This window comes from Phoenix dactylifera, chromosome 5, assembly GCF_051530095.1.
Source record: "Phoenix dactylifera cultivar Ajwa chromosome 5, Ajwa_hap1_PhDact_Kaust_v1.1, whole genome shotgun sequence".
Taxonomy (NCBI): Eukaryota; Viridiplantae; Streptophyta; class Magnoliopsida; order Arecales; family Arecaceae; genus Phoenix; species Phoenix dactylifera.
In genome coordinates this window covers 26,313,177-26,336,817 of record NC_143194.1, presented here as the reverse complement: position 1 = coordinate 26,336,817, position 23,641 = coordinate 26,313,177, and the positions used below count along the sequence as shown (strand labels likewise).

At 39.8% G+C, this 23,641-nt stretch overlaps 3 protein-coding genes across 3 annotated transcripts; 2 read left to right on the top strand and 1 right to left on the bottom strand.

Annotated features, from left to right (window-relative positions):
- Positions 1-2,239: 2,239 nt before the first annotated feature.
- LOC149753511 (MYB-like transcription factor 4) lies at positions 2,240-4,673 on the top strand. The gene is made up of 3 exons (XM_089930776.1): positions 2,240-2,469; positions 2,545-2,674; positions 3,977-4,673. The coding sequence occupies exons 1-3, from the start codon at positions 2,340-2,342 to the stop codon at positions 4,401-4,403; spliced, it is 687 nt and encodes a 228-aa protein (XP_089786902.1). The 5' UTR covers positions 2,240-2,339; the 3' UTR covers positions 4,404-4,673.
- Positions 4,674-7,852: 3,179 nt separating this feature from the next.
- LOC103712916 (tetraketide alpha-pyrone reductase 2) lies at positions 7,853-9,994 on the top strand. The gene is made up of 6 exons (XM_008799627.6): positions 7,853-8,079; positions 8,162-8,334; positions 8,651-8,839; positions 9,114-9,276; positions 9,412-9,601; positions 9,694-9,994. Exons 1-6 carry the CDS (start codon positions 7,974-7,976, stop codon positions 9,833-9,835), a joined length of 963 nt encoding a protein of 320 aa, XP_008797849.4. The 5' UTR covers positions 7,853-7,973; the 3' UTR covers positions 9,836-9,994.
- Positions 9,995-11,953: 1,959 nt separating this feature from the next.
- Positions 11,954-21,700, bottom strand: LOC103712915 (signal peptidase complex subunit 3-like). The gene is made up of 6 exons (XM_008799626.5): positions 21,362-21,700; positions 19,957-20,004; positions 15,267-15,329; positions 13,579-13,632; positions 12,489-12,575; positions 11,954-12,235 (listed from the first exon to the last, which is right to left on the bottom strand). The coding sequence occupies exons 1-6, from the start codon at positions 21,485-21,487 to the stop codon at positions 12,110-12,112; spliced, it is 504 nt and encodes a 167-aa protein (XP_008797848.4). The 5' UTR covers positions 21,488-21,700; the 3' UTR covers positions 11,954-12,109.
- Between the last annotated feature and the right edge of the window lie 1,941 nt (positions 21,701-23,641).

Below are 23,641 nucleotides of genomic sequence, written 5' to 3'. Positions count from 1 at the left end.
CGTCAACGGGAATAGAGATATTGATATCTCAGCCGATATACGAATTTTGAGATTAACTATTGTGTAAATTTAATAAATTTGATAGTATCAATCAAAGATAATGAAACTAATAAATTAGATAAAATATTGTTCGATGATATTTAAGTATTTTAAAGGTATCTTGTTATTAAGTATTTGATACTAGAATTAACATTCAAGATGCATGTTGAAAGCTCTCAGCTGCAACCTCCATTAAGTTGAAATAAATTGTAGCCCAATGTATTATGCATATAGAAGATAGCACTGCTTCTGAGTCGTATAAATAGAAGTTATTATTATTTATTAATATGGTGTAAAAATTTCAGTTTTGGCTGTTATATAAAAATTTCAGTTTTGTTTCTTTATCTTAAACTATTAAACAATATAAAAATATATTTACATATCATGTTGCTTTGTTTTTTTTTGTTTTTAACATCATGTTGAAGACAAAATTGCATCATCGTACGGAGTATGAATATATCTTATAAAATTAAAAACAAAATATTATAAAATAGTGAAGAAACAGATGTCAAATGAATCTACAGAGTGTTAGAAAAATGCTCCACCGAATGGAAAGCCATCCAATCAGAGGCTATTGTTTGATGGATATCTTTGATGAGGATTCCAAACTACTCCATATCCAATCGGCCCAGCCTATCCACAATTGCTGACCCAGTAACAGAAGCGAAGGGTCATTTCATGCCATGAATGAGAACGATGCATAACCTCTTTATCGGTCGCTTGTCTTCGTGGTCGGCTGGAATTCTAGTTTCACCATATTCTGCAATCTAGTAGCGCGGAGAACAGGAGTTTCCAAGGTGGTTTGCTATGTCCAACCAACCAGTCCATAATCCTTTATTCGTCGGACGTGAAATTGATTGACCACCTTGGTGCTAGCTTGATTGCACTTCCACATGATATCCATGTTCAGCAAGAAAGTAAAATCCTCCCGTTTGTCCATGTTCTGAGATCTTTTTTTAAACTGGTCTGGTATGAAGACTGGAAGGTAGAGGGTACATAAAAACCAAAAAAGAAAACAAAATGTCTATGAGCAAAAAATTGTGGTTGAAGTGTTGAACTATGTTAGTACTTCATTTGTATGCCATAGTATCAAGAAACTTATTAATCAATCCTGAGCGAGAGCTCGGGGCTTGGAATATCTCGGAAGATTATACAATTCTCATTGCAATAATATTAAGAGGTGAGTTTTTCGAGAATAAGAGAAAATCGATTTTTTTAAAAAAGTAATGAACTAACCAAATTTGGCAACTATCGTATTCTATCTATTTGTTCTTCTAAAAGTAGTGATATGCGAACCTATCTTATCTTTGAATGGTTAAAGCTTCATATTTTGTGGGAGGTGGACGGTTGGTTTGCAACGTGCTAGCCTCGCAATACGTACAAAATCTTGCAGCGACCGACCGCCAACCGACAGCCAACCATCATAATTAGGGATCGGCATCCAATTCTTGCATGGTTAGCAATGCTTGAGTCTGATCCAATAGATCAACTTGTCAACTTAGGTGGCTCTAAGTTTTATACTAGGTCAAGAACACCTGTATTGCTCGGACCAGTCTAACCACAAACGAACATCTGTATTGCTCCGTTCTCTCCTCCTCCTTTTTCTGTCCATGATTACAAATGTCCGTTAGTATTAGAGTGGTCCACTGCTGAGTTGGTCGACCTAGTCCGACCAACAATTTCTCCTGGGGCTTAGGGTAGCCCATCCCAACCTTTGTTCCTGCTGCAGTTCTTGTGGTGCCTTATCTAAGCTATATAGGGCATTGCGGATGCTTAAACCATGCAATAGCTTGACAATTATCTCATGACGCTATATTTATACCGATCACTTAAATTAATCATCATGGATATGAAGCACACCATGTACCAAAGATGAAGCCTTCCGAGCCTCAATCTTCCAAAAGCGAGACCCTAATTAAAGCCGATCTCAAACCCATCTACGGGCACAAATAAGACGGGTACGGATACATGGGGAAAGCTATCAGTCAGCGCGGAACGTGTGACCAACCGGCTTCCATCACTCTCCAAGGAGAAATCTTGGATCGTTTTTGTTAGCAGCCTGAAACAAAACAAAGGCTTCTAACCGCAACTAACAGACCACACTTCCCCCTCACCCCCCACTCCCAAACAACCATTCTTCTGGTCGATGGTCAACTTCGTCTCAGTCATTCCATATCTTTGTACAGCCCAAAAATCTTTATTATATATCCTTCGCCCTTGCCGTCTGCTCCATACCCTCGGCCCTTTATCTTTCTCTCCCTCCTCATCTCTCTCTCAGACACGCAAATAGAGGGAGAACAATGAGGAAGCCTTGTTGTGATAAGCAAGACACCAACAAGGGAGCATGGACGAAGCAGGAGGACGAGAAACTCATTAACTACATCCGCGCCCATGGAGAAGGTTCTTGGGGATCACTCCCCAAGGCTGCAGGTGTTGCACACCTCAAGTCCGAGTGTTATGAATGATTTCATGGGTTCCTTGGCTAATTGTTCCTACTCTTCTTAGGACTGCTTCGGTGCGGTAAGAGTTGTAGGCTGCGATGGATAAACTACCTACGGCCCAACGTTAAGAGAGGGAACTTTGAGGAGGATGAAGAGGACCTCATCATTAAGCTCCACGCTCTTCTTGGCAATCGGTATGCTCAGCTTTCAATGAAGAAGCAGTAATATTAATACTAAAGGATTTGTAGAAATTAAGAGTTTCATCATACTCAGTCGTATTTTTTTTTTTATTTACATTGTATGGCTTAGGGCTTCCATTCCTAATGATCAGAACATAACATCAGAATCATGATGTAAATGGTAAATCATATTGCTACTTATAAGACTTCTGAACATGCATGGACACAACGTATTAGTGCAGCACCTTGAATTTACCTGTCGAGCTAGGTATCCGTAAGAACATTAATTTTTAAGCAACCAACTACCTTGAGGTAGCTTGTGGAGGTTTCTTTCTAATTGGATCTTGTCCAGTGTGATAGCTATATAGCATGCTGATAAGGGCAATGTTCTCTGGTGAATAGATTAAGCTGCCTGAAGCTTTTTTTTCCAAGTTTATATTTATTTGCGACCTGGCCTGTAGTCTCATAGGGTTTCATGAGGTCCTTTATTTTTCTTCCTGCAAGGTGAATATTCGACATAGATGGTTTTGAGGTGTATAGCTGTTGGGATCTCTTCATTTGTAGTTCTAGAGATATACTAGGATGTGTAGTAGGATCACCATGAGCGCACATACATACAGTTAGGAGCCTCACTTCAAATTACTGTTCATGGAAAATGCGATTAATAGGTGCAGATTTTTGCTATAACCTACATATTAATTTTTTTTGGCTTTATTATTATCTTTGTAAGGTGCAAGACTGAAATTGTTGTTCGTTAAATCAAAATGAGTAATGAAATTGGATACATTTAGTAACATTGATTTGGGTTATCAGGCAAAGAGGATCGATAATGGAGTGTCTAACCTTTGAAGGCAAATTTTCATTGGAAGAACAGGATATTGGCACTCATTTTTGAGTGTGTTCCTATATAAAGGTAGGATCATTTGGCCCTTTGCAGATTAGCCTATGAGAAGAGGAGAGGGAGCCTAGCACCGCTGCACCAAGGATCCCTTCTTCATCTGGTTTTATGTAGACGAGGAAATTGCCGTTGCTCGAGGCAGAGGTGGAGGCATTGCACTCCGGTGGTGTCGTCGTGTCACATAATTCCTACAAAAAAAAAAAATTCAATTATATTCTCATAGTGAGGACATCACGTAGTGCATGCATATTTTTTTTATTCACATCCTTGCATGAAATATGACATATATAGGACCTCAGTGATGCAAATGAAGCACACCATATGCTCCAGTGATGTATACAACCTTGTTCAAAAGATACCAGAAGTAAGCATATACTGATTTACTGATTTTATTTCATCTTATGATCTTTTGGCTTTAGGTGGTCGCTGATAGCTGGAAGGCTGCCTGGACGAACAGACAACGAGGTGAAGAATTATTGGAACTCTCATCTTAGGAGGAAGCTCATAAGTATGGGGATCGATCCCAACAACCATCGCGTCAGCCAGAGCGTCCCTCTCCGCCAGCCTCAAAGCTCGAGGAATGTAACGTTATTAGGCGGTCCTGCGAGCCACGAACGCAGGGAATGCCAGCAACTGAACTCGGCGACGGAGAATGATCGGGTGTCTGATACTGCGAGCTGCCTGGAGGACGATGCCTACATGTTGCCTGACTTGAACCTTGATCTCACTAAGTCCGCTCCTTCTCCGCCTACTACAGTTATGGAGTGGAGGCAAGAATCCGAAGAGTTGAAGGCACCATCGGAACTAGGGAATGCAACCAAACCGACACTCCTCCTCTTTAGCTAACCTGATATTGCTTAATATTGAAGTAGTGAATATTAAGTGAGAGATTCTTAATATTAGTTTGAAGCCTCTCTCAATATTAGTTTGAAGCCTTAAATGAAAGGTAGATTGTGGTCTTTTCCTAAGGTTAGCAATGTACTTGTATTAGCTAGGATTTAGGAAGGCCAAGTGAGGGAAACAAGGTGGATGGCAGTGCAGCCAGTTTGTTCCCATGACACAATTATATTTTTTTGGCTATCACTGAGTTCTAATAGAAGAACTCTTTGTATCCTATGATACAATTATCACTTTGAATACATGCTCGAATTATTCCAAAAAAAAAAAGAAGAAGAAGAATAGATGCACGAATCAACTTGACATGGATGGCCGATGGTAGAACGTTTGTTTTGCAGTTGTGTTGGCAAACCACTTATATATCATTAGTTACTTAACTCACATCAAATAGGAAAAGAACGAAATAAAACCATGCAGATGCTTGTAAATGGAAGTATTTCAGGCATGATCTAGGGCATTTAAATAGCAAAATTTGATGGATGGTGTCATAATTGGAGTACATCTCATCCACCGTGCATGATACTTGTGTAGATTTTTTTGAGCTTTTCGAGGTAATCATTTGTGAGTACATACCTTTACCACTACCGTACCGACTATTTAAAGGACAGAAAGACGTACGTACGTACTGATCAGGACATGAATACAGGGTAGCAGTTGGCATGCAATATTGAGGTTTTGGTGCATGGTCTCGTCCTACAGGGTGCAAGCATGTGGTTGGGTCTCCCTACTGACCGATCCTTCAAAACATTTGCCCGTTGGTTCGTTTCTAGGTTCCTTGCTGCTAGTTGGAGTACTGGAATGTTGATACAAAACTACCATTCTATTTGATGCCCGAACGTGACGGCCATAGCTCCATGGAAATATCCAAAATGATTACTCACAGCATCTGGGACAATGCTGCAGTACATGCAAAGCATTAAATGACCGAGCTCCAAGGATTTGCCCTGCAATGGCAACTTCCTTGCAGTTACGCGTAGCTACTAAACCTTATCGGTTGTGAGCATATGTTAACTGCCATTTTATGTTTTTTTTAAAAGTAAAACTCTATCTTTATATATATATATATATATATATATATATATATATATATATATATATATATATATATATATATATATATATATATATATATATATATATATATATATAATGAAACTAGTATTTACGCATGCCAAAACGAGCCTAACTATACTAAAGCTAGCAATCAATCTGTCTTCATCGAAGGAGGCAAGCAGCTATTATTGTAGACCTGGCGATTCCTATTCAATGGAAAGAAAAGCCCATCAGATGAATTTCACAAGTTTTTCAAGCAATTATCTTCTTTTTTTTCCGATCGGAAATGCATAAAAGATGAAACATAAAATGCTAATTGTGTTCGAAGTAGTGCAAATTGGCAGTCAAAAAAGAGGACTGGGTGTTGAGTTTCTCTACTGCCTATGACAGTCACACCACTTACTCAGCTTCAGTGCCATGAATTTTTCTTTTCCTTTTCTTTTTTTTCTGAAAAGAGTAGGATATTTAAATTTCTAATGGATAAAGCTAGCATCCTCATCTACCAGAACTCTATTATGTGTATCAAAATTTCCATCTTAGCCAAGATATGAATTTATATTTATATAGACACCCGGCAATTGGTATATAATATATTGGCCTTTACCTCGACCGCTATCGTCTAATATGACCTCAAGATATCAGCCGTATGTTAATATGTTGTTTCCAACCTTTCTTTTACGATCTGGTTTTTTTAATTATTAAATTATAATGTATCTTTATTTTAATACAGCAGCTAGCACTTAAATGTCTAATCTATCAGTCAACGTCACAGATTATGTTCTTTTCAAATTTTCTAGCTTTTCATCTTAGTTGAAATTAACTGGAATCTCCATTCATTTTGGCATCTGCCACCCATAGAGATGTCCCAGATATTAAGCTTCAAAAGCCTTGATGTGTATTTTCTATGACAAGGAAATGCTTTAGCACTAGAAACACAGACATTTAATGTTTCATAAAATTCTAAACCATGGCTGATGAAAAGATCAGGTCCAAATATACATACAAGGATACAACCTAGCTTCTAGCCGCTACTCTTGACCACTCTCTGAAAGATTTCTTCTTAGCATTCAATATGAGTATATATATCTTTCATTTCTACAAAATTTATTCTTGAAAACATATACAAAGCCACGGACGTTGCATTTAATTAAGAGAATAAACAAGTCAAGCTTAAGCAAGCTAGGCCTAGCACAAGATCAACTTGATTTATACTCAAGCCAAGCTGGAGTTGTTCACAAACATCTCATTTAAGAGATTTATTGAAAGCTTGAATTATGTTTATGGGATATACTTTAAGCTTAAAACATTTATAGTAAAGAAAGGTAATATTGTTAATATGTTAAAATTAGCTTAAAGATAATCATTACTATTGTTAATATGTTAATATGTTTATTGAAACCTTCCTTAAAAAGTCAATATTTATTTAATTGCATGGCTCTGACAGATAAAAGCATATATTATATGGATCACTACGTCAGCTCAAATATAGTATTATGTAGATGGAGGGCGATATACAGGCACCTCATATATTTCTTTTTGACTTTTGGTTCTCGCCCCTCAGTCCCCATTGGGTGCTCGTTTATTGCCTTAATTTGGTCGCTGATGAGGTCAGTCAATAAGGTTTTTCTAAAGGGGCATGACCTTTTACCTGTTTTCTCGGCTCCTCTCCGAATCTACCCTTTTTAAAGCCATATCCTCCTGCGCAACTTTCGAGAAATTTTGGCACCTATCCCTGTCACTGTCTGGAACATGATCTGAACATATCGCTTCAGTGTTAGACAGAAGGGCGACTCTTTGGATCTCCTTTCTGGTATCTAAAGCGCTGCTTGCTAGAATCTAATGACAAGTGATAGAGGCAGGCGAATGCGAATGAAATATAAACAAGTACAATCGCCTTATAAATAATCTTAGATAATAATAAGCCATCTTAGTTGTATACAAGCTTTGCAACCTCGATTTTATAGGACTAACTATGAAACCTAAAAACCATTCAGTAAATGGGGAGACCTCACTAATCTGAGCTAAATTGAATGTAATCAATTTTTTCCATATTCACGTTACATAAAAAGAAAAAAGAAATACTATGCTGAGCTAAATCAGCCACACTTAACTGGCTCAGTGATGCATACCAATTGACAAGAGCCTCGATATATCCTTCTCAAGTTCAGGTCCCGAACTGGGCAATTGGATTCCACAATCACGGCTATCAGCATATAGATATTACGCGATAGCCATGATATAGTATCCATGCACGACGCGCGAGCCAAACTACGACACCACCACCCCTCTCGTGACTCACCTGCATCAGAACCCAACTCATGCCAAACGACAAAAGCATAATAATATACATAAAGGCTCGGACCAAGGCAACCACGGGTTCCAATCAGCAAACAGAGGGGTCTGCAGAGAAAGAGAGGCAGAGCGTGCGAGAAATTGGAGAAGAAAGCATCGAGGATCGGCGAGAGGATGCCGGAATACTGTGTGACCGGGGGGACTGGCTTCATAGCCGCTTACCTCGTCAAAGAGCTGCTGGCCAGGGGCTACACCGTTCGGGCCACCGTCAGAGATCCAGGTACTTGAGCTCTTAGATGCCTCCCACTCGGAATTTTTTCCCCTCCTCCTCATACCGAGGCTCTCAAGAGTTGTCTTATTAGGGGATGAGTCCAGGGTCGGGTTTCTGCGGAGCTTGGATGGAGCCGAGGAGAGGCTCAGGTTGGTGAAGGCTGATCTACTGGTGGAGGGAAGTTTTGACGAGGCCGTGAACGGGGTTGATGGAGTCTTCCACACGGCGTGCCCTGTTTTTGTTTCCAATGACCCAAACATCGAGGTAGATCCAAATTAATGGTCGTATCTAAGTTCTTCTTATAAATCTAAAAAGGTAGATCCCTTGTCCTCAGCTAGAAATATTGGCACCTAAGTGGTTTTTGAAAGTCTTTCTGATCCTTTTTTGAGCGCTTCCTCTGCTCTGTGGCTGAGCATTGTTAATTATAGGAGAAAAACTCATAAGCTATACTGACTATATCCAGCACTCAACGGTAGATATAACGCTGCTATATATCCCCTATATCTAATATTCCTTTATATGAGACCTTTCTTTAATTTGATTGCTTTGTTATAATTCATCATGTCAAAATTGTTCGCAGGAAAAGTTAATTAATCCAGCCGTGAAAGGCACAGCAAATGTGCTCAAATCCTGCTCTAAAGCGAGTTCCGTGCGCCGTGTTGTGCTCACCTCTTCATGCTCTTCCATCAGGTATCGAGACGATGCTACTCAGGCTTCCCCGCTCGATGAGTCGATCTGGAGTGACTTAGACTACTGCAAGAGATACAGCGTAATGCTTCATCTTCCTTTTAGTATTTTGGTCTAAATAGTCTCTACTAGTATCTGATGTGAAATGCTTCGCCCTCTACTCCACACTTCATGCACAGATTGGAGTTTGAATGGTGGAATAGAATGGAAATACCATTCAGTATCCTGTGTTATTGCTCGAGTAGGATGACTTTAATTGGGACTTTAGTTGCCCGCACTGTGCTATCGCTTAGATTAAACAGCATCAATTCATCATTCGAATTGGATTATTAGATACGTATTTATTTGAATGGCAGCTGTGGTATGCTTATGCGAAGACGCTCGCTGAGAAAGAGGCCTGGAGACTATCCAAGGATTTTCAACTCGATCTTGTGGTCGTGAACCCATCTTTTGTTGTCGGACCATTGCTTGCGCCACAGCCCACAAGCACCCTCCTTATGATACTCTCGTTGTTAAAAGGTTGAACATGTAATCCTAGCTCAAAGCATGTATATATATGTTCAGATATCACGTTCTTACTGGTTTCGTGATATCATAAACATATGATATACTTGTTTATCTTATTTATAATCCAATTTGGTCATCGACATCCAGGAGATTGCCCTGATTATCCAAACATGGCAGTAGGATTTGTTCACATTGATGATGTGGTCCTCGGCCACATTCTGGCAATGGAGGATAGCAGAGCCTCAGGAAGGCTTGTTTGTTCGAGCAGCGTCGCTCACTGGTCTGAGATAGTTGAGATGCTCAGGGCCAAATATCCATACTATCCAATCCCAAACAAGTGAGACTCCCCTTTGGTTTTCTTCATTTTGAGTCCTTTCTTGTTCTATAGTTATGAGATTCTCTTCCTAATTTGATGTTGGTGTATACTAGATGTGGCGATCAGAAAGGAAATAGCAACCCACACAGCATGGACACCACCAAGATAAGAGAACTGGGGTTTCCGCGATTCAAAACTCTTCCCCAGATGTTTGATGACTGCATTAAGAGTTTCCAAGAGAAGAAATTTCTGTGAGGTTATCGAAAGCCGCCTATCATGGCCATCTTGCACCTAAGAACAGCAATGCATGTCAATTTTAAGATACTTCTGCAGTAGCATTATCATTATGAGTTTGGTTCGATTTGCAGATGAAGTTGTTCGCTTAATATTAATATCCATTATTGATGATCTCCCGGAGTTCGGACAAGAAAGGTTTGGGAACATAATTTTTTTTTAAACCTGTGATCCCATCATTCTAGGAACCTCGATGCACTTCCTTTGTGAAGCCAAAGTTTGAGCTCTCTGCTAAATCCCATGTTAAAATAGGTAATTCCACGGTGAGCTTTGGACCAAAGACTCTAGAAATTGAGGAAAGATAGAAAGTGGGAGAGAAGACTGGTAAGTTTGGGTCGGTGTTACCTCTATATTAATTGGTGTATAGTTTACAAAGACCAAGAAGACTGGTAGGTTTAAGTCAGCGTAATCTCTACACCAACTTCCCAAAGAAAATTTCCAAATGCTTGTTTTCAAATTACATGAAAGTTAACTAGTGACAATGACATGCTCCGGAAATTCTAATGTTGTGACACAACAATGGGATCACACTTTAATTCAGTCAACTACTGCTTGGGTGAACCTAGGAAGCCAGGTCTTGGGGATGGCCGGAGACATCGGCCATCTTTGAAAACCTTGCCTTCCAGATGCGTTTATTAGTCCCTTGGTAGCTGATGCTGCTGCTTAACCACCAGTCTATATGATTCCGTATGAGATTGCGACCAACACCAAAACGAGGTCTGACTTCAAATTTCCATGCGACTGTTGGCCCATGTTCCTAATCCACTGGCTTCCACAAATGTTGGAACTCGGAAGCTAGAAGTGAGGTATAAGCTAATTTGTGTTCGTGTCCTCCTGAATAATAGGTGGATTTAATGTGATGGGGAGGGAGAATTGGAGCACCGGTAATTGGTGTTGGGGGAATTGGTTTTGTAGCAGATATTAGAACTCTGGTTGGACATACCACGTAAAAGATTAGGGGTTGGACTATTGGAATGTTTTATTCCGGAATATTTCAACGCAATTCCTGGGACTCATCTAGATACTTGGGAGGGTGGCTTCGGCAGTAGTCGTGGGAGATGAATTTTAGTTCATTTCGTAACTCAGATAAATTTAGAGGTTGAACAATCAAAAATTTAGAAAGAAAACATAATGAGTATAGAAATTGCTTTAAAAGCAAAAATAAATATTCAATAAACATTTACAGAATAGGCTATTGTAACAGACAACATCTCGCCAATAAAACATTTGCGTGATAAAGATAGCCATATACTAGTAACTCCACAACTCCCAATCTAATGTCAGTCCATAATAAATCTGTACTTTCTCAAAAAGAAAAGAAAAACTTTTATAGATTTGCCTGGGAGTTTTCAATCAATAGTAGGATTATGCAAAACTAAGATAGACCATGAAAGATATGGTTAGCCTTGTAGGCACCTCCAGATGCTACGATTACTGGCTATAAGATAAATGAGTCAAATTTAAAAAGCCAATTGGTTAATAAATAGATATATGTTATTGGCTATTTTAGCTTGACTCAAGTCATCTCGAATAACTTAGGGAAAATTAAAATAAATATGAAAGTTTTCAGATCATCTTAATATTAAGATAGTAAATTTTATAATGCAGTACACAGGACTCAACCCATGCTAAAAAAAAGAGAGAGATCTGATTCACGACGTGCAAGTTAGATTGGGTTTATCAAGCACCATCATAATTAGAAGGCATCAAGCTTTTTTTTCCTGCTTTTTTTTTCTCTCTAAAGAGGTGATTGGCCCTGTGAGACAATCAGCGGGAGAAAGCCATCGCCTCTTTCAGCTGGAGAGCTGCTTTAACTCTAGTACCATCACAAATAAATACGTACTTGCAGTATATTAAACAAACTTGTAATAGTGTATCAGTTTATTTAGATTGCTGAGCACCACATGCAATCTACTGACACTACACACTCGATAAAGCCTCTGGGAGTTACGAGCATCAAGTGAAATGGCTATGGCATGAGCATACGCTAACTTTGATGTAGTACGAGAGCCCACTGATAATTATTAATGTCTCTACTCAAGGGATGCAACATAATTGATTTTGAGAAAGAAAACAATAGGCATCCAGAAAGAATACACTTAACAAAATTGATTTTGAGAAAGAGAACAATAGGCATCCAGAAAGAATACACTTAATCAGAAGTTCACCTAAGATCGGACTATAGTACCCATGAATTATCACAGACAATCAGTGAGGAATGGGACATGCTGTAAACTATGTATAAGCCTCAGGTAGATAGAATTTGGACAAGGCCATCTTATCTACAATCATTCTACCTGTACTGGGCATAACATGCCAGTGGAGAACAAATTCAACTTTCTTACCACGAAGGTTGCTTCCCTGGACGAAATAAATGTAAACCATTAGTTTCTTGATAGCCAATCTCATGGATTTAAGTATTATGAATTAGTCTAAGAAATCTTTTTGACATCTTTCTTTTAGATCAAGAGAGAGCTCCCTTTCTTAAAAAAAATCTCAATTGTCATGTCAAAACAGTCGGGTAACATACTGTGTATTAAGATTGTAATGTACATTCTTGATTATATTTCGCACTATGAGTACTGAAGGAGGTATCGATTCTGAAAAAACTTGCCTGATCGATCAAGGGATATTTGCTGGCAACCTGTGCTTGGAACTTTGCATGATCCTTATCACGGATTATATAATCCCATAGCGAAATCTAAACAAAGGACAAAGGAGAAATCAATATGAAATGCCCTTCAGCAAACCACCTTAGTGAAAATCATGGTGCAGACAACAGCATAAAATGATGGTAGATAGAATGCTTTAATTATGTAAGCAAAGTATTGGCCTAGACAACTGAATCCACAAATCTGCAATCTCCACATCATAATACTATTTAAAAGCAGGTATCATTCCCAACTTTGGAAATTATTAGATTTTTCCAGCTTAAACCATGTTCAACTTGCTGAACTATGAGAAGGACCCTGAGGGGTCACATTGATTAAACTACTAGCACATATGTCAGCAATGACCTCTCACAAAGAATATCGACTGGTCCATTATTTAGGTTTCACAAAGAGCAAGGATATTGAACAAAAATTAGAAACAAACACCAATTCAGATCCCTGCTTTGGTAGCTGAAATTCAAGGAAAATGGTAATATTTTGGTACTATTTACCAAACATACCTTAGAACACTGAATATTACTATTCTAGTACTGGACTCGGAAGAGAGAGGAGCCATGCAAGTTTTGGATTTTTGGCAAGGTTGATCATGACCAAATGCCTGTTATTAATCAGTAAAGAACAAACAGAAAACACTGGCTGGTTCAATAAAACATGCCAAGTTGACAATACAATTACTGCTCCATGGATTCTAGTAATCAAGCCAGGAACAATTCTAGAATTCCAATCACAACTCTAAAAGCCCTTGTGCCATGCTTTTTGCAAATGGAGGGGAGGTAGCAGTCCAATTGGGGACAGAAGCAAACTAATATGTACGTACAGAGTCCAAAAAACTCCTTATAAAAGAGAAATATTTTCAAACTATGGTCCTCATGTATAATTATCAATATCTGGTATGGCCATACGCTCCTCTAAGTACATTGACATTATAAATTTTCTGGCATATTAAAGATTGACAAGCAAACCATAAAGTGAACTCGACAACAATATTAATGTGGACAGCAATTGCTGCAAGAGCAGTAATTAACAGTCTACCTGATTCAGGGAATTTTTTGAAGTTTCATACTCAGCAGCCAGAAAGACAAAAACCTGCATATAAATCAAAATCAATAGGTGATCAAACTACTGTAGAACCAGCCTACTGCAGAACTCTATAAGAACCATATGGTTAACAACTTGGTATAGCTTAAACTAGAATGAGGTTAAATGTTCAAGAAGGCTTTGATCACAGCATGGACAACCATGAAGTAATAAGCAAGAACATCATTCTCAAAACTCAAAAGACTGAAAGAACAAAACAGAAAGAAAGTAAGAACAGTTATGTAATAGAAGAATGAAGAGGAAATGGCAAAGAAGAAAAGCAGATGTCTGGTGCTCTGATGTCTTCAGTCATGCAGCTCTTGTGTCCTATTCATGTCTTATCAGGGCAAACACTAACAGATGGCTGAAATGACCACAATACCTACAGTTTTTCCAGCCACGATAATATGTTCGCCACGTAAAATTAGTCTAAAAGATCGGTGTCATTGTATGAAGCCTAACAAAAATCAGCTAAGAAACTAAACATGGTTAAATCATGATTATATAGGATTGAATATTGTTAACATCAATAGTCTCGACATATCATCTAATCAACTGTTCAAGCTGCATAACTTAATTGGCACTCTCACTATAGAATGCACCTTTGCTCTAGAAAGCTGCATTACTCTCCCTGTCAATGGAATATGTATTGCAACACACCCTTTCTTCTCATACCATAAGCCTCTCTATCTTCAAGTCTATCGCATATGCTACTCCCATCATTCTCCTGTTTGCTTATTGGAATGTCATACAAATGGCAAATAACTAAGATTTTTGAGAGCAAAGCACAGAATGATCAGCTGGTACTGCTTCAATATAACAATCAAATACTTGATTGCTTTCTTTATACACAAACTATTGCTTGTACCCTTTATCATGAACAGCCATACTACCTCATAATTCTAATGTCTACTACAACTTCCATTTGACAAACACGAACAGCATGAAACAACTGTATTGTATGTACGCCACCAGACCCAAACATTGAGATATGGGTATGACCAGATTGACAATTGTAGTTGTATATTGTGGCTATAGTCAGTAGAAAACTGCATCATTATGTCTTTCTAATACTTACTCTTCAAGCTACAGCCCTCCAAAAAAAATGATAACCCATTAGCTAATTGTGACGTTGAAGTTATCTACATGTAGCTTTTTAAAGTGAGGCAGATCTTTAAAGGAAAAATGCATAAAAATCCAAACACTGTTCTCAAATTGAAGGAGATTCAAACCTTGGAGCCTCAAGAAGAAGATTAAGCAATGATGATGGCACATATATAGCAATTTATAGCTTTTAACAAAAGCAAATTTCAGCATAGCAAAATTGATTTCAGAGCTAACAATGGACTAAGTACTACCATCAAGTAAAGGCATAAAGATAAGAGAGCAAAGTCATCCTACTATTACAGGAATGAAGGGACACACAATGCTTATGGCCATGGAAAATAACACATGCAGTAGCCAAGCAGCCAGAACTTTTAAGTCATATCTGTTTATACACAACAATGGTGTGGACCAGCAGAAGAACATTATAAAACGTATCTATACCAATATCTATAAATATTAAATTCAGTATTAGATGATGAGTCTTGAATCTATATTATACAGAAACAGTGAAACTGTAAGAACAACTTGCAAGATACCTGCTTTGTATTCCATGTAAACAATGATCTCAAGTCCATAGAAATGTTCAAGGTCAAGCTGACCTGCCAGATAGTAACCTTATCAGTATACTGCTTCCTGTGCATCTCATATTCATATCTATAGTATCTGAATGAATAATAGCGAAGATAAGGCACAAGATAAGGCAACACAATATTAGAATTACGCGCGCGCGCACAGAGAGAGAGAGAGAGAGAGAGAGAGAGAGAGAGAGAGAGAGAGAGAGAAACTTCCAAAATGTATGTTCAAGGTCAAGCCTGATTTATTAAATAATCTCAGCATTTCCATGACAGAATACAATAAGGCCAATCATGCAAAGAAGTCATGGATTCACATATTGGGCCAATCATGGCCTTTAATTTTAGTAGATAAACTACTACATGACCGCATACAATTCAGAAGGGGCACAACTAGACACTAACCATATGCAACCAACACGCATAGACATTTAAATCATATAGAAAAATAGAATGCACACTATGAAAACATTGTACTGGTTAGAATAAAAAAGTGCATCCCATGCACGAGGCTCCCACCGTTGCAGGGGCTGGAGAGGGTCAGATATACCAACCTTACCTCCATGTATGGAGAGGCTTTTTCCTATGTTTTAGACCCGTGACACTTAGGTCATAGTAGAGCAGCCTTACCGTTATGCCAAGGCCCTCCCTCTACTTGTTAGAATAAGATAGTGACAATATCACTTTTTATTTTTTGATTATAACATTCTTTACTTTTGTTAGGTATTTGATATCTTGTTAATGTATAATGCTGTTCCTTGGCCCATTATGAAAAACATATCCATCAAGCTTCACCATCATCTAATGCCCATGGGTGCAGCGCTTCACCTAAAGATCAGGGAGAAACTTGTTATAGACCACCTTGGAAATGGTAGGTAATTCACTTGTTCTCATGACACATGTAAGCATTAGGAAATCAGCAAAACGGCAATATGTTCCCAAAGGACATGTTCCCAACGTATTAGATGTTTCCGTGATGAAATATATAGGTAGGTGGGCACTTATTGTAGAAAACATGAGATGGGATGCATCTGGATAATCCCCCCAAAGCCCAAGAGATGACATCCAAACTCGCTAGATACAGTCTAAACACAAGGAGGCATAACGCAATTAATTGTTTTCTATTTTTTCCATCACAAAGTAAAGATGTTTTCCTTTTTTTCTTTGGAAAAGAAATTCATGATTTGAAGTCCATTCCTTGATGAACAAAGAGACTACTTTGTTGACAATTAAAATTTTATATCTTCTTGATCTTATACGTTATCTTTGCATTTAGACATCCTAATAATGTGATCTATGCATGTATTTTAATGTTGATGGCAGTTAAATTGTCAGGAACTTTCTGGCTAAAATTTTTGGAAGACGCAGACTGAAAGCTCCAAAAATATGGACTAGAAAGGTAAGCTAGACATATATCCATGTTTGAGCATGTTTCATTTTGTGACAATATGCCTAAGGATGTCCCTCCCGCTAAACTAAAACAAACAACTAGGTGGGATAGTACCAATAGATGGCTCCTGGATTGTGGCAAGTCTTTGTAAGATATTTGGTGAAAAAAGAGTAGATTTTAAGGAAGATATAGCAAGCCAAAATTTCTCCAAGGTGACAACCCGTCAATTATTTGGTGAACATTGGCTAGATTGTTGATCATTTTGTATTGATTTAAATGATCCTTCAATCTCAATCAGCATTTTTCAATTAGTTCAAAACTAAATATGAATACTATTGAACTCACATTTCCAAAGTTAGCCTCAAGAGAGTTTGCAGAAGGACAAGAACAAATATACATCATTCTGAAGAATTTAGGTTCTATTCTCGGAGTGGTTTTTAAAAGAGATGGCCAAAAAAAAGGACTTAAACGATATGCATCATGGTGAAGGATTTAGGTTTTATTCTTATAGTGGTTACTGAAATAGGTACAAGAAACAAAAGCAAGTTAAGGAGCCAGTGGTAAGAAGGCCAAAGCATAAAAAAATTGTTTACCCATGCAATGTTTTAGAAAGCAAGCTAGGCAGCCATCTAGGCACCCGCTTCAAGCAGGTTGGACTCCTCATGCTCCAACTGAGCCCAGTCCGCCCAAGAAAGCGGTTGGTGATAGGCAGGCCCTTGGGCACACGTTCACGCTAAACTGTGAGCTTTAGGCGAGCGATTGGGAGCAGGTGAAGTGGGTTTGGGTGGAAAATGGGTGATATGCCCCTATTTGTAAATTGATCCAATTACTTTCCCTCACCTCTTTCAACTTTTGCCCCTTCCCTCTGTCAATTACTTCCACCCACCCATCAATTATCTCCTTCACTAAATATTAGGGCTAGTGCTTACCTGGTCAGAGGAGCCACTCTTGGAGATGTAGGTGGCAAACGAAGATGGAGAAAGTTGTCCCTTAGCTCCTCCCCTAAGCCCTAGGGCTAATGGTGGTCTAGTTGGTGGTGGCCATTGGTTGATGACAGGCAGCAGCGATGGGGAAGCCAACTGGGGTGATTTTTTTTTTTTTGGTTCTTCTTTCTGTCTTCTTCTTCTTTCACTCTTCTTCTTTCTCTCTTGGTCACTAGCCTACCAGTAGACTAGTTATGGAGGGGTTGTTGCACTCTGTTGCTTCTAGGACTACTAGAAGCACTAGCAGACATTATCACTACTTGGCTGCTACTATGACCATTGGTTGTAATAAGTTCTATGGTCCGGCAGCCACATAGGCGCCCATCTAGGACCTAGGCACTGAGCCCCTAGCTGCCCACCTTGTGCCTCTTTTCTTTACAAAACCTTGATCCTGCATCGACTATCATCAAACAAGTCAGTCAATCTCAACTAGCATGTTCATGTTTAACCTTGCAATACAATTCAAACACCAAACAAATATTTATATATTTTAGTTATTTATAAATAAAAATCTAATTTCTAAATTTACTTATTAGATACAAACTTATCTTATGTAAGAATATGTATCCTCTAGTCAAATATAACGAACAAATATGAAACTTTGAGCTTTCAAAAATCACCAAAAGAAGCCGCCAGTGAATACCCAAGTTCACATCAAAAAATTAGATGAGCAAAGCTTAATCTTGACTTAGTTATAATACAAGTGGAGGTTAGGCATGGTGGGGCTAACTTGAGCTTGGCTTGTTCACATCTATACTTGCATCATTTAAGAGTTATTTTTGGAGGTAAACCACTATTTCCTTGGCAAATCCAATGTTTCACAAGGTGGCTACAATATATGAGCAGTCAAGAGACTGCATAGCGCATATGCATTACACAGGCTTCATATCCAAGTGCACGAGACTAGTATTTGAAATATTTAAAAATAAAAACTATATTAAATTAAAAACATTTGCATCAATATTGTGTATAAATAATAGCAATGCTAGGTAACACTAACATCTAGAATTTAGTGCTTATTAGTTAAGTTATATTTGTGGCATAATTAACATATTGACACTATTATTATAGACATACTTGATCTATTTGAAACCCACATCTAACCCAATCATCAACATGCCCTGTTTTGCATGGGCCAGTATAAGAGATGGCCAACTATGTGTTGCACAATGATAAAAGGGCCACATACATTGACCATGCAATAATTAGCAGGCTACATATGCAACCGCATAACACTTAATCGTACTACATATGCTTCCATAAGTGAACCATCTTTTTGACCCTTATGCAGCTCAATAACATATATCAGCTACATATATCGAATCCAGTGTGGTTAGGAGACTGAGTATAAATATGCAGCCTCGTGCAACATATTTTAAAACAATGGGCAAGACAAGTTTGATAGGATTCTTTTCCCCAGCCTCTCTATCAATATCATGGTTGAAAACTTGAAATCATTTATTTACTTATTCGTTTATGCATTCATTTATTATTTATTGTCTATTACTTCTTCACTTTTACTTCTTTCTTTTGCAGTGTTATTTTCAAGCAAAGAAGAATTAGGACAGCAGAGGTACAAAAGAATACGCATCATGATGTATGCCTAAAGTTTTCTTGGAGAAAATGAAGTTCAACATTATTTAAGAGAAAACAAGAGTGCATGCAGAACATCAGAGGAGTTGGCTGAAAGTATTACAGGCCAAGGATATATTAAGCAAAAGAAGTGTGAAATTTTCACTTTGCCAAGAGTAAATTTTAAATGTTAAGTTAAATAGACCAATACAAGGGAAATGAAAGGAGTGTCTATGACAGAAGAAAGATGAGAATCTTGCAGTCAAAGTAGGCAAATGGATCATCAGACTACACACAACCATGAAAAAAAAATTATTTAATGCATATTTATCGCAAATTACTTTCAGAAAATACAGGAAACCGTGTTCTGAAGTACTAAGTATCGTCAACAATATCAACTTGGACCTATGTATGTATGTACGCATGCATGCATGTATGAGCAATATGATCATCAAAAGGTTCCAGATGAGCAAGCATATTCTTGTGAGAGCATATTAGACAAATAAAGACAGAGAACAGAATATACTAGATAAATAGGTAATAGATGCTACGATCTTCTGTACCCTTCCAATGACAAAAAATGCAGATAAAATATGCAATTAGCTTGTTATTCAGTTAAAGAGAATGTAATTTCAGATGAAAGATATGTTTTCTGGTTTATTCAATGAAAGAGATAGCAATAGCACATCAAATGAAAAAACAGCCTAACCTCATCATTTCCACTCAACTGTTTTCGAAATCGATTAACCTTGATGACCTGAAAGAGAAACAAGAGATGATTATATACTCATGAATGGTAGGATTTAGGATCTTTGTAATCTAAACTGAAGAGCACTTGTCCTCCAGAGAAGTAATTGTTCAAAGAGAAAAATGACAAAACACTGCATACAAGAACCATAAAAGAATTACCAAAGGTTTGGCAGATTCAAGAATACACTTGCTAAATGCGATTAAGGATCGACGATATCAGGGATTACTGTGATTGGGCAATGATTGGTGCACTTAAATATGCGGACTGCACAAATCCATTCAGGCCATGATAGATCCACTCTTTCACTCTCATTTATCTCCTCTCAGTCATGCCCTCTCTTCTCCACTCACGGGATATGACAATCCATTCAAACAAGGTGACGACGTGCAGTATACCAAAAATCTTGAGACTGCAGAATCAGTGGCGTCCCCCATCCTCCATGCTATTTATTTCCTCTGCAACCACCCCTCAATTAAACCAAAGGACCATGGCTTGCACCCATGAGCAAGAAACAACATATGGTGTTGTTAGGCATCCAAAATTACACCCATAATCTAAACAACTTCCAAGGAACCAAATTAATCATCCTTGCAATAATTCATGTAAGCTAAAATAGGCCGGTGAAATAGGTAATTTTCTATGGGAATGGATGCAACACACCCATTTATGAGGATCTATGATAGCACCATGAGTTCAGTGGGACTTCTTCAATAGTTCCCTCCTATCTGTATTGAATTGATGCCCTTAATCCTGAAGTCTAAGAGTATTCTGTTAAGATTTATGGGGTAACTCTCCTTTCTGCTTCAAAGTAGAGCAAACCTACATCGCACTAGTGCGACAAAAAAAAAATACAAGTCTTTAAAACTATTAGTGGCTATTTTTGAATGATTTTAGTTTCCACTTCACGCTTTGTGTTCTTGTTAACTTAAGAAAGTTCAAAGATACCCAAAAAAAGGGGCGGAAATGACAGGGAAAAGAGCATGATATATTAGAGTTCCAATCCCATGACTTCTTGGATTTTGAAAATTTTTGCTATCTAATAAAAAACGCCTAGTTGCAGAGAGAAAAAGCATGTGTTTCATTTTTAAAAAAAATATATAAAATAACAAGATATTATGATATTCCAACACGTATGAAGGGAATCTACATGAACAACCAAACCAGAAATTTCACAACCCATCATAGACTAAAAAATCCTTGCCATAGAAAAACACGAGAGGCAGCAAATATATAGCACTCCTCTTTCCACTCGTACAAAAAAAACGTAAGAAAGTATTTCACCTTGGAGTTGGAATCAAACTCTAGGGTTGTAGCTAAGAAAAGAAAAACTGAAACGGGCATAGAGAAAGGATTAGATGGTGACCTCGGCATGGGCGCGGACGGAGGGGGAGTTGAACGCGTCGAGGAAGGAGGCGGCGCAGCACAGCACCGCGAGGAGGACGGCGGCAAAGGTGACCAGGGTGTTTAACCGGTACACGTACGAATGCATCGGTCTCCCTCGCCCCTTCCCCTTTGCGGCAAATCGGAAGAAGTCGGAAAACAAGCTTTCGACCCGACTGTGGTACTTGATATCCAACCCGCACGGGATTCGTCGGATCCTCTCTTCGAGCCACGATTTGCGCGCCCCGGGGAGGAACGGAAGGAAGAACGGGACGGGGTAACGGAAACGGGAGAGACCCACTGGTTCAATTTCTTGGCCGCTCCATCAAGTTGGGGTAAGAAGAACCATCCGATTCAAGACCTTTTTACGTGGCAACCATCCAACCATGTATTGGGCTCTCCAGTGCGATTAAGCACTGAAGAGGATCCGAACCCGGTTTGGGGAATCTACAGCCTGCGGTTACCATAAACTGTTGGCGGACTATCCCCGGCCCAGATCTTGAATGGTCGTATGGACCGAGCTTCGAAGTCGTCAAGCGACGCACGTACTCAAATGCTCCTCCGTAGTTTCGGGCTACAGATCCATCATTGAGCTGATGGAGATGGCCAAACACGGGTTGAGAAGAAAGAAAAGGTCCTGGGGTGGTGTCTCTCCTGGAGAGACGAGAGCAGCTCCTTGCCCGGCATGCCTCCCGTTTCATCCTGGAGTCGCAGGGGTTTTGGAGCCGGATCATGACTATCCGTTATGGGGGGCAGGTCCTGAGGGCTGGGCCCGAGGAGGGCGGAGATGCTCCTTTCTATGGCGTGAGATAGCGATGTACTTGCCATTGGTGTCAAGTCACCCCCGATGGCTGATAGGTGACGGGCGTAGCATCGACGTGGCCGGGGACCCATGGGTCGATGGCCTTCCTCTGCGGCTTTGGCCGACTATGGTTAGTGTCGAGGCTAGGGAGGGTCTACTGGTCTGTGATCTCATGACTCCTGGGGCGGTTGGCTGGGATGAGATTCGGTTGGCCCGTCACTTCGGGCAGCATTTGGCGGAGCGGGTCCGCTCACTCTCTTTCCCACAGAGTGGTGGACCTGACGTATGTGTGTGGAGGTCCTCGTCCAGATCCAGGGTCAGGATGGGCGACCTCTCCCGCATCATTAGACGGGAGTATGAGCCTGGCCCAGATTTTGTCTGAATCTGGCGATTGAAGCTTCACCCGAGGGTAGCGTTGTTCCTTTGGAAGGTGGTCTGGGACCGTCTTCCTACGAGAGCTGTACTTGGAGGTCGAGGTATGAGGATCCCATTGGTGTGTGAGGATTGTGGCGTGGCCGAGACGGTGGACCATGCCTTGTTTCGGTGCTCATGGGCTAGGAGTACTTGGTGTCTGGCAGGGGTCCCACAGGAGGTATGGCACTGTAGGGACCTGTTCTTACAGGCCATGCGTCAGGGCTCGGAGTCCCCGGTGCTTCGTCAGGAGATTGTTCGAGCGAGCTGCACTGCCTACCAGATCTGGCTGGCTAGGAATGCTCGCACTTTCGGCGAACGACGTATGTCGCAGCGATTTGTGGTCGAAAAGGCACGCGTTCAGGCGGCAGAGCTGTGTTACACCATCCCTATTGAAGGGACCTTGATAGCTCGGGACATCTGGGGTTCCCATTCTGCTTCGGCAGTTTTCCGTACGGTGTTTTTCACCTGGGAGCCTCCACCCCCGAGTTTCCTCAAGGTCAACTTTGATGGGTCTGTTCTGGATAGTGGCACACGGGGTGGCGCGGGTTTTGTTATTCGGGACCCGTCTGCCAGGGTTGTGGCTGCCGGTGGCAGTCAGTTATTTGACACTTCGGTTCCGTGTGCGGAGCTGAGAGCAGCCTGGGCGGGTATTCGCCATGCTCGGTGTGTCTTACAGGCTAGGTCCATCATACTGGAGAGTGACTCAGCCACTGTCATCAGTTGGATCCAGAGGGGTCCAAGGGGTGGCGGCAGTGATCATCCTTTGCTTCGTGACATTTGGGCTATGGCGAGGGATGGATGGGCCTTTCAGGCCAGGCATATTTACCGTGAAGGTAACGGCGCCGCAGATTGGGTAGCTGCATATGTAGCTTGTCATTCCGGAGGCACCTTATGGATTGATGATGGGGAGTTGCCTTTGGCACTTCGAGGTATCCTATTTTTTGACCTTATTGGGTGTATCCGTTCCCGTCGGGTATGATACCCCGTTTTAGCAAAAAAAAAAAAAAAGAAAGAAAAGGAAAAAGGAAAAATTGATCCACTGACTTG

What these genes read in the sequence shown, in the direction of transcription:
- LOC103712915 (XM_008799626.5), bottom strand. Translation starts at nt 21,487, where the DNA reads ATGCATTCGTACGTGTACCGGTTAAACACCCTGGTCACCTTTGCCGCC. An exon ending in AGTTGAGTGGAAATGATGAG is followed by an intron (nt 15,330 to 19,956) that starts GTTAGGCTGTTT and finishes ACTATCTGGCAG; the next exon opens with GTCAGCTTGACCTTGAACAT. An exon ending in CAAAAAATTCCCTGAATCAG is followed by an intron (nt 12,576 to 13,578) that starts GTAGACTGTTAA and finishes TCCTTTGTTTAG; the next exon opens with ATTTCGCTATGGGATTATAT.
- LOC149753511 (XM_089930776.1), top strand. Translation starts at nt 2,340, where the DNA reads ATGAGGAAGCCTTGTTGTGATAAGCAAGACACCAACAAGGGAGCATGG. An exon ending in ATCACTCCCCAAGGCTGCAG is followed by an intron (nt 2,470 to 2,544) that starts GTGTTGCACACC and finishes TACTCTTCTTAG; the next exon opens with GACTGCTTCGGTGCGGTAAG. An exon ending in CACGCTCTTCTTGGCAATCG is followed by an intron (nt 2,675 to 3,976) that starts GTATGCTCAGCT and finishes TTTTGGCTTTAG; the next exon opens with GTGGTCGCTGATAGCTGGAA.
- LOC103712916 (XM_008799627.6), top strand. Translation starts at nt 7,974, where the DNA reads ATGCCGGAATACTGTGTGACCGGGGGGACTGGCTTCATAGCCGCTTAC. An exon ending in GGCCACCGTCAGAGATCCAG is followed by an intron (nt 8,080 to 8,161) that starts GTACTTGAGCTC and finishes TTGTCTTATTAG; the next exon opens with GGGATGAGTCCAGGGTCGGG. An exon ending in ACTACTGCAAGAGATACAGC is followed by an intron (nt 8,840 to 9,113) that starts GTAATGCTTCAT and finishes TTTGAATGGCAG; the next exon opens with CTGTGGTATGCTTATGCGAA.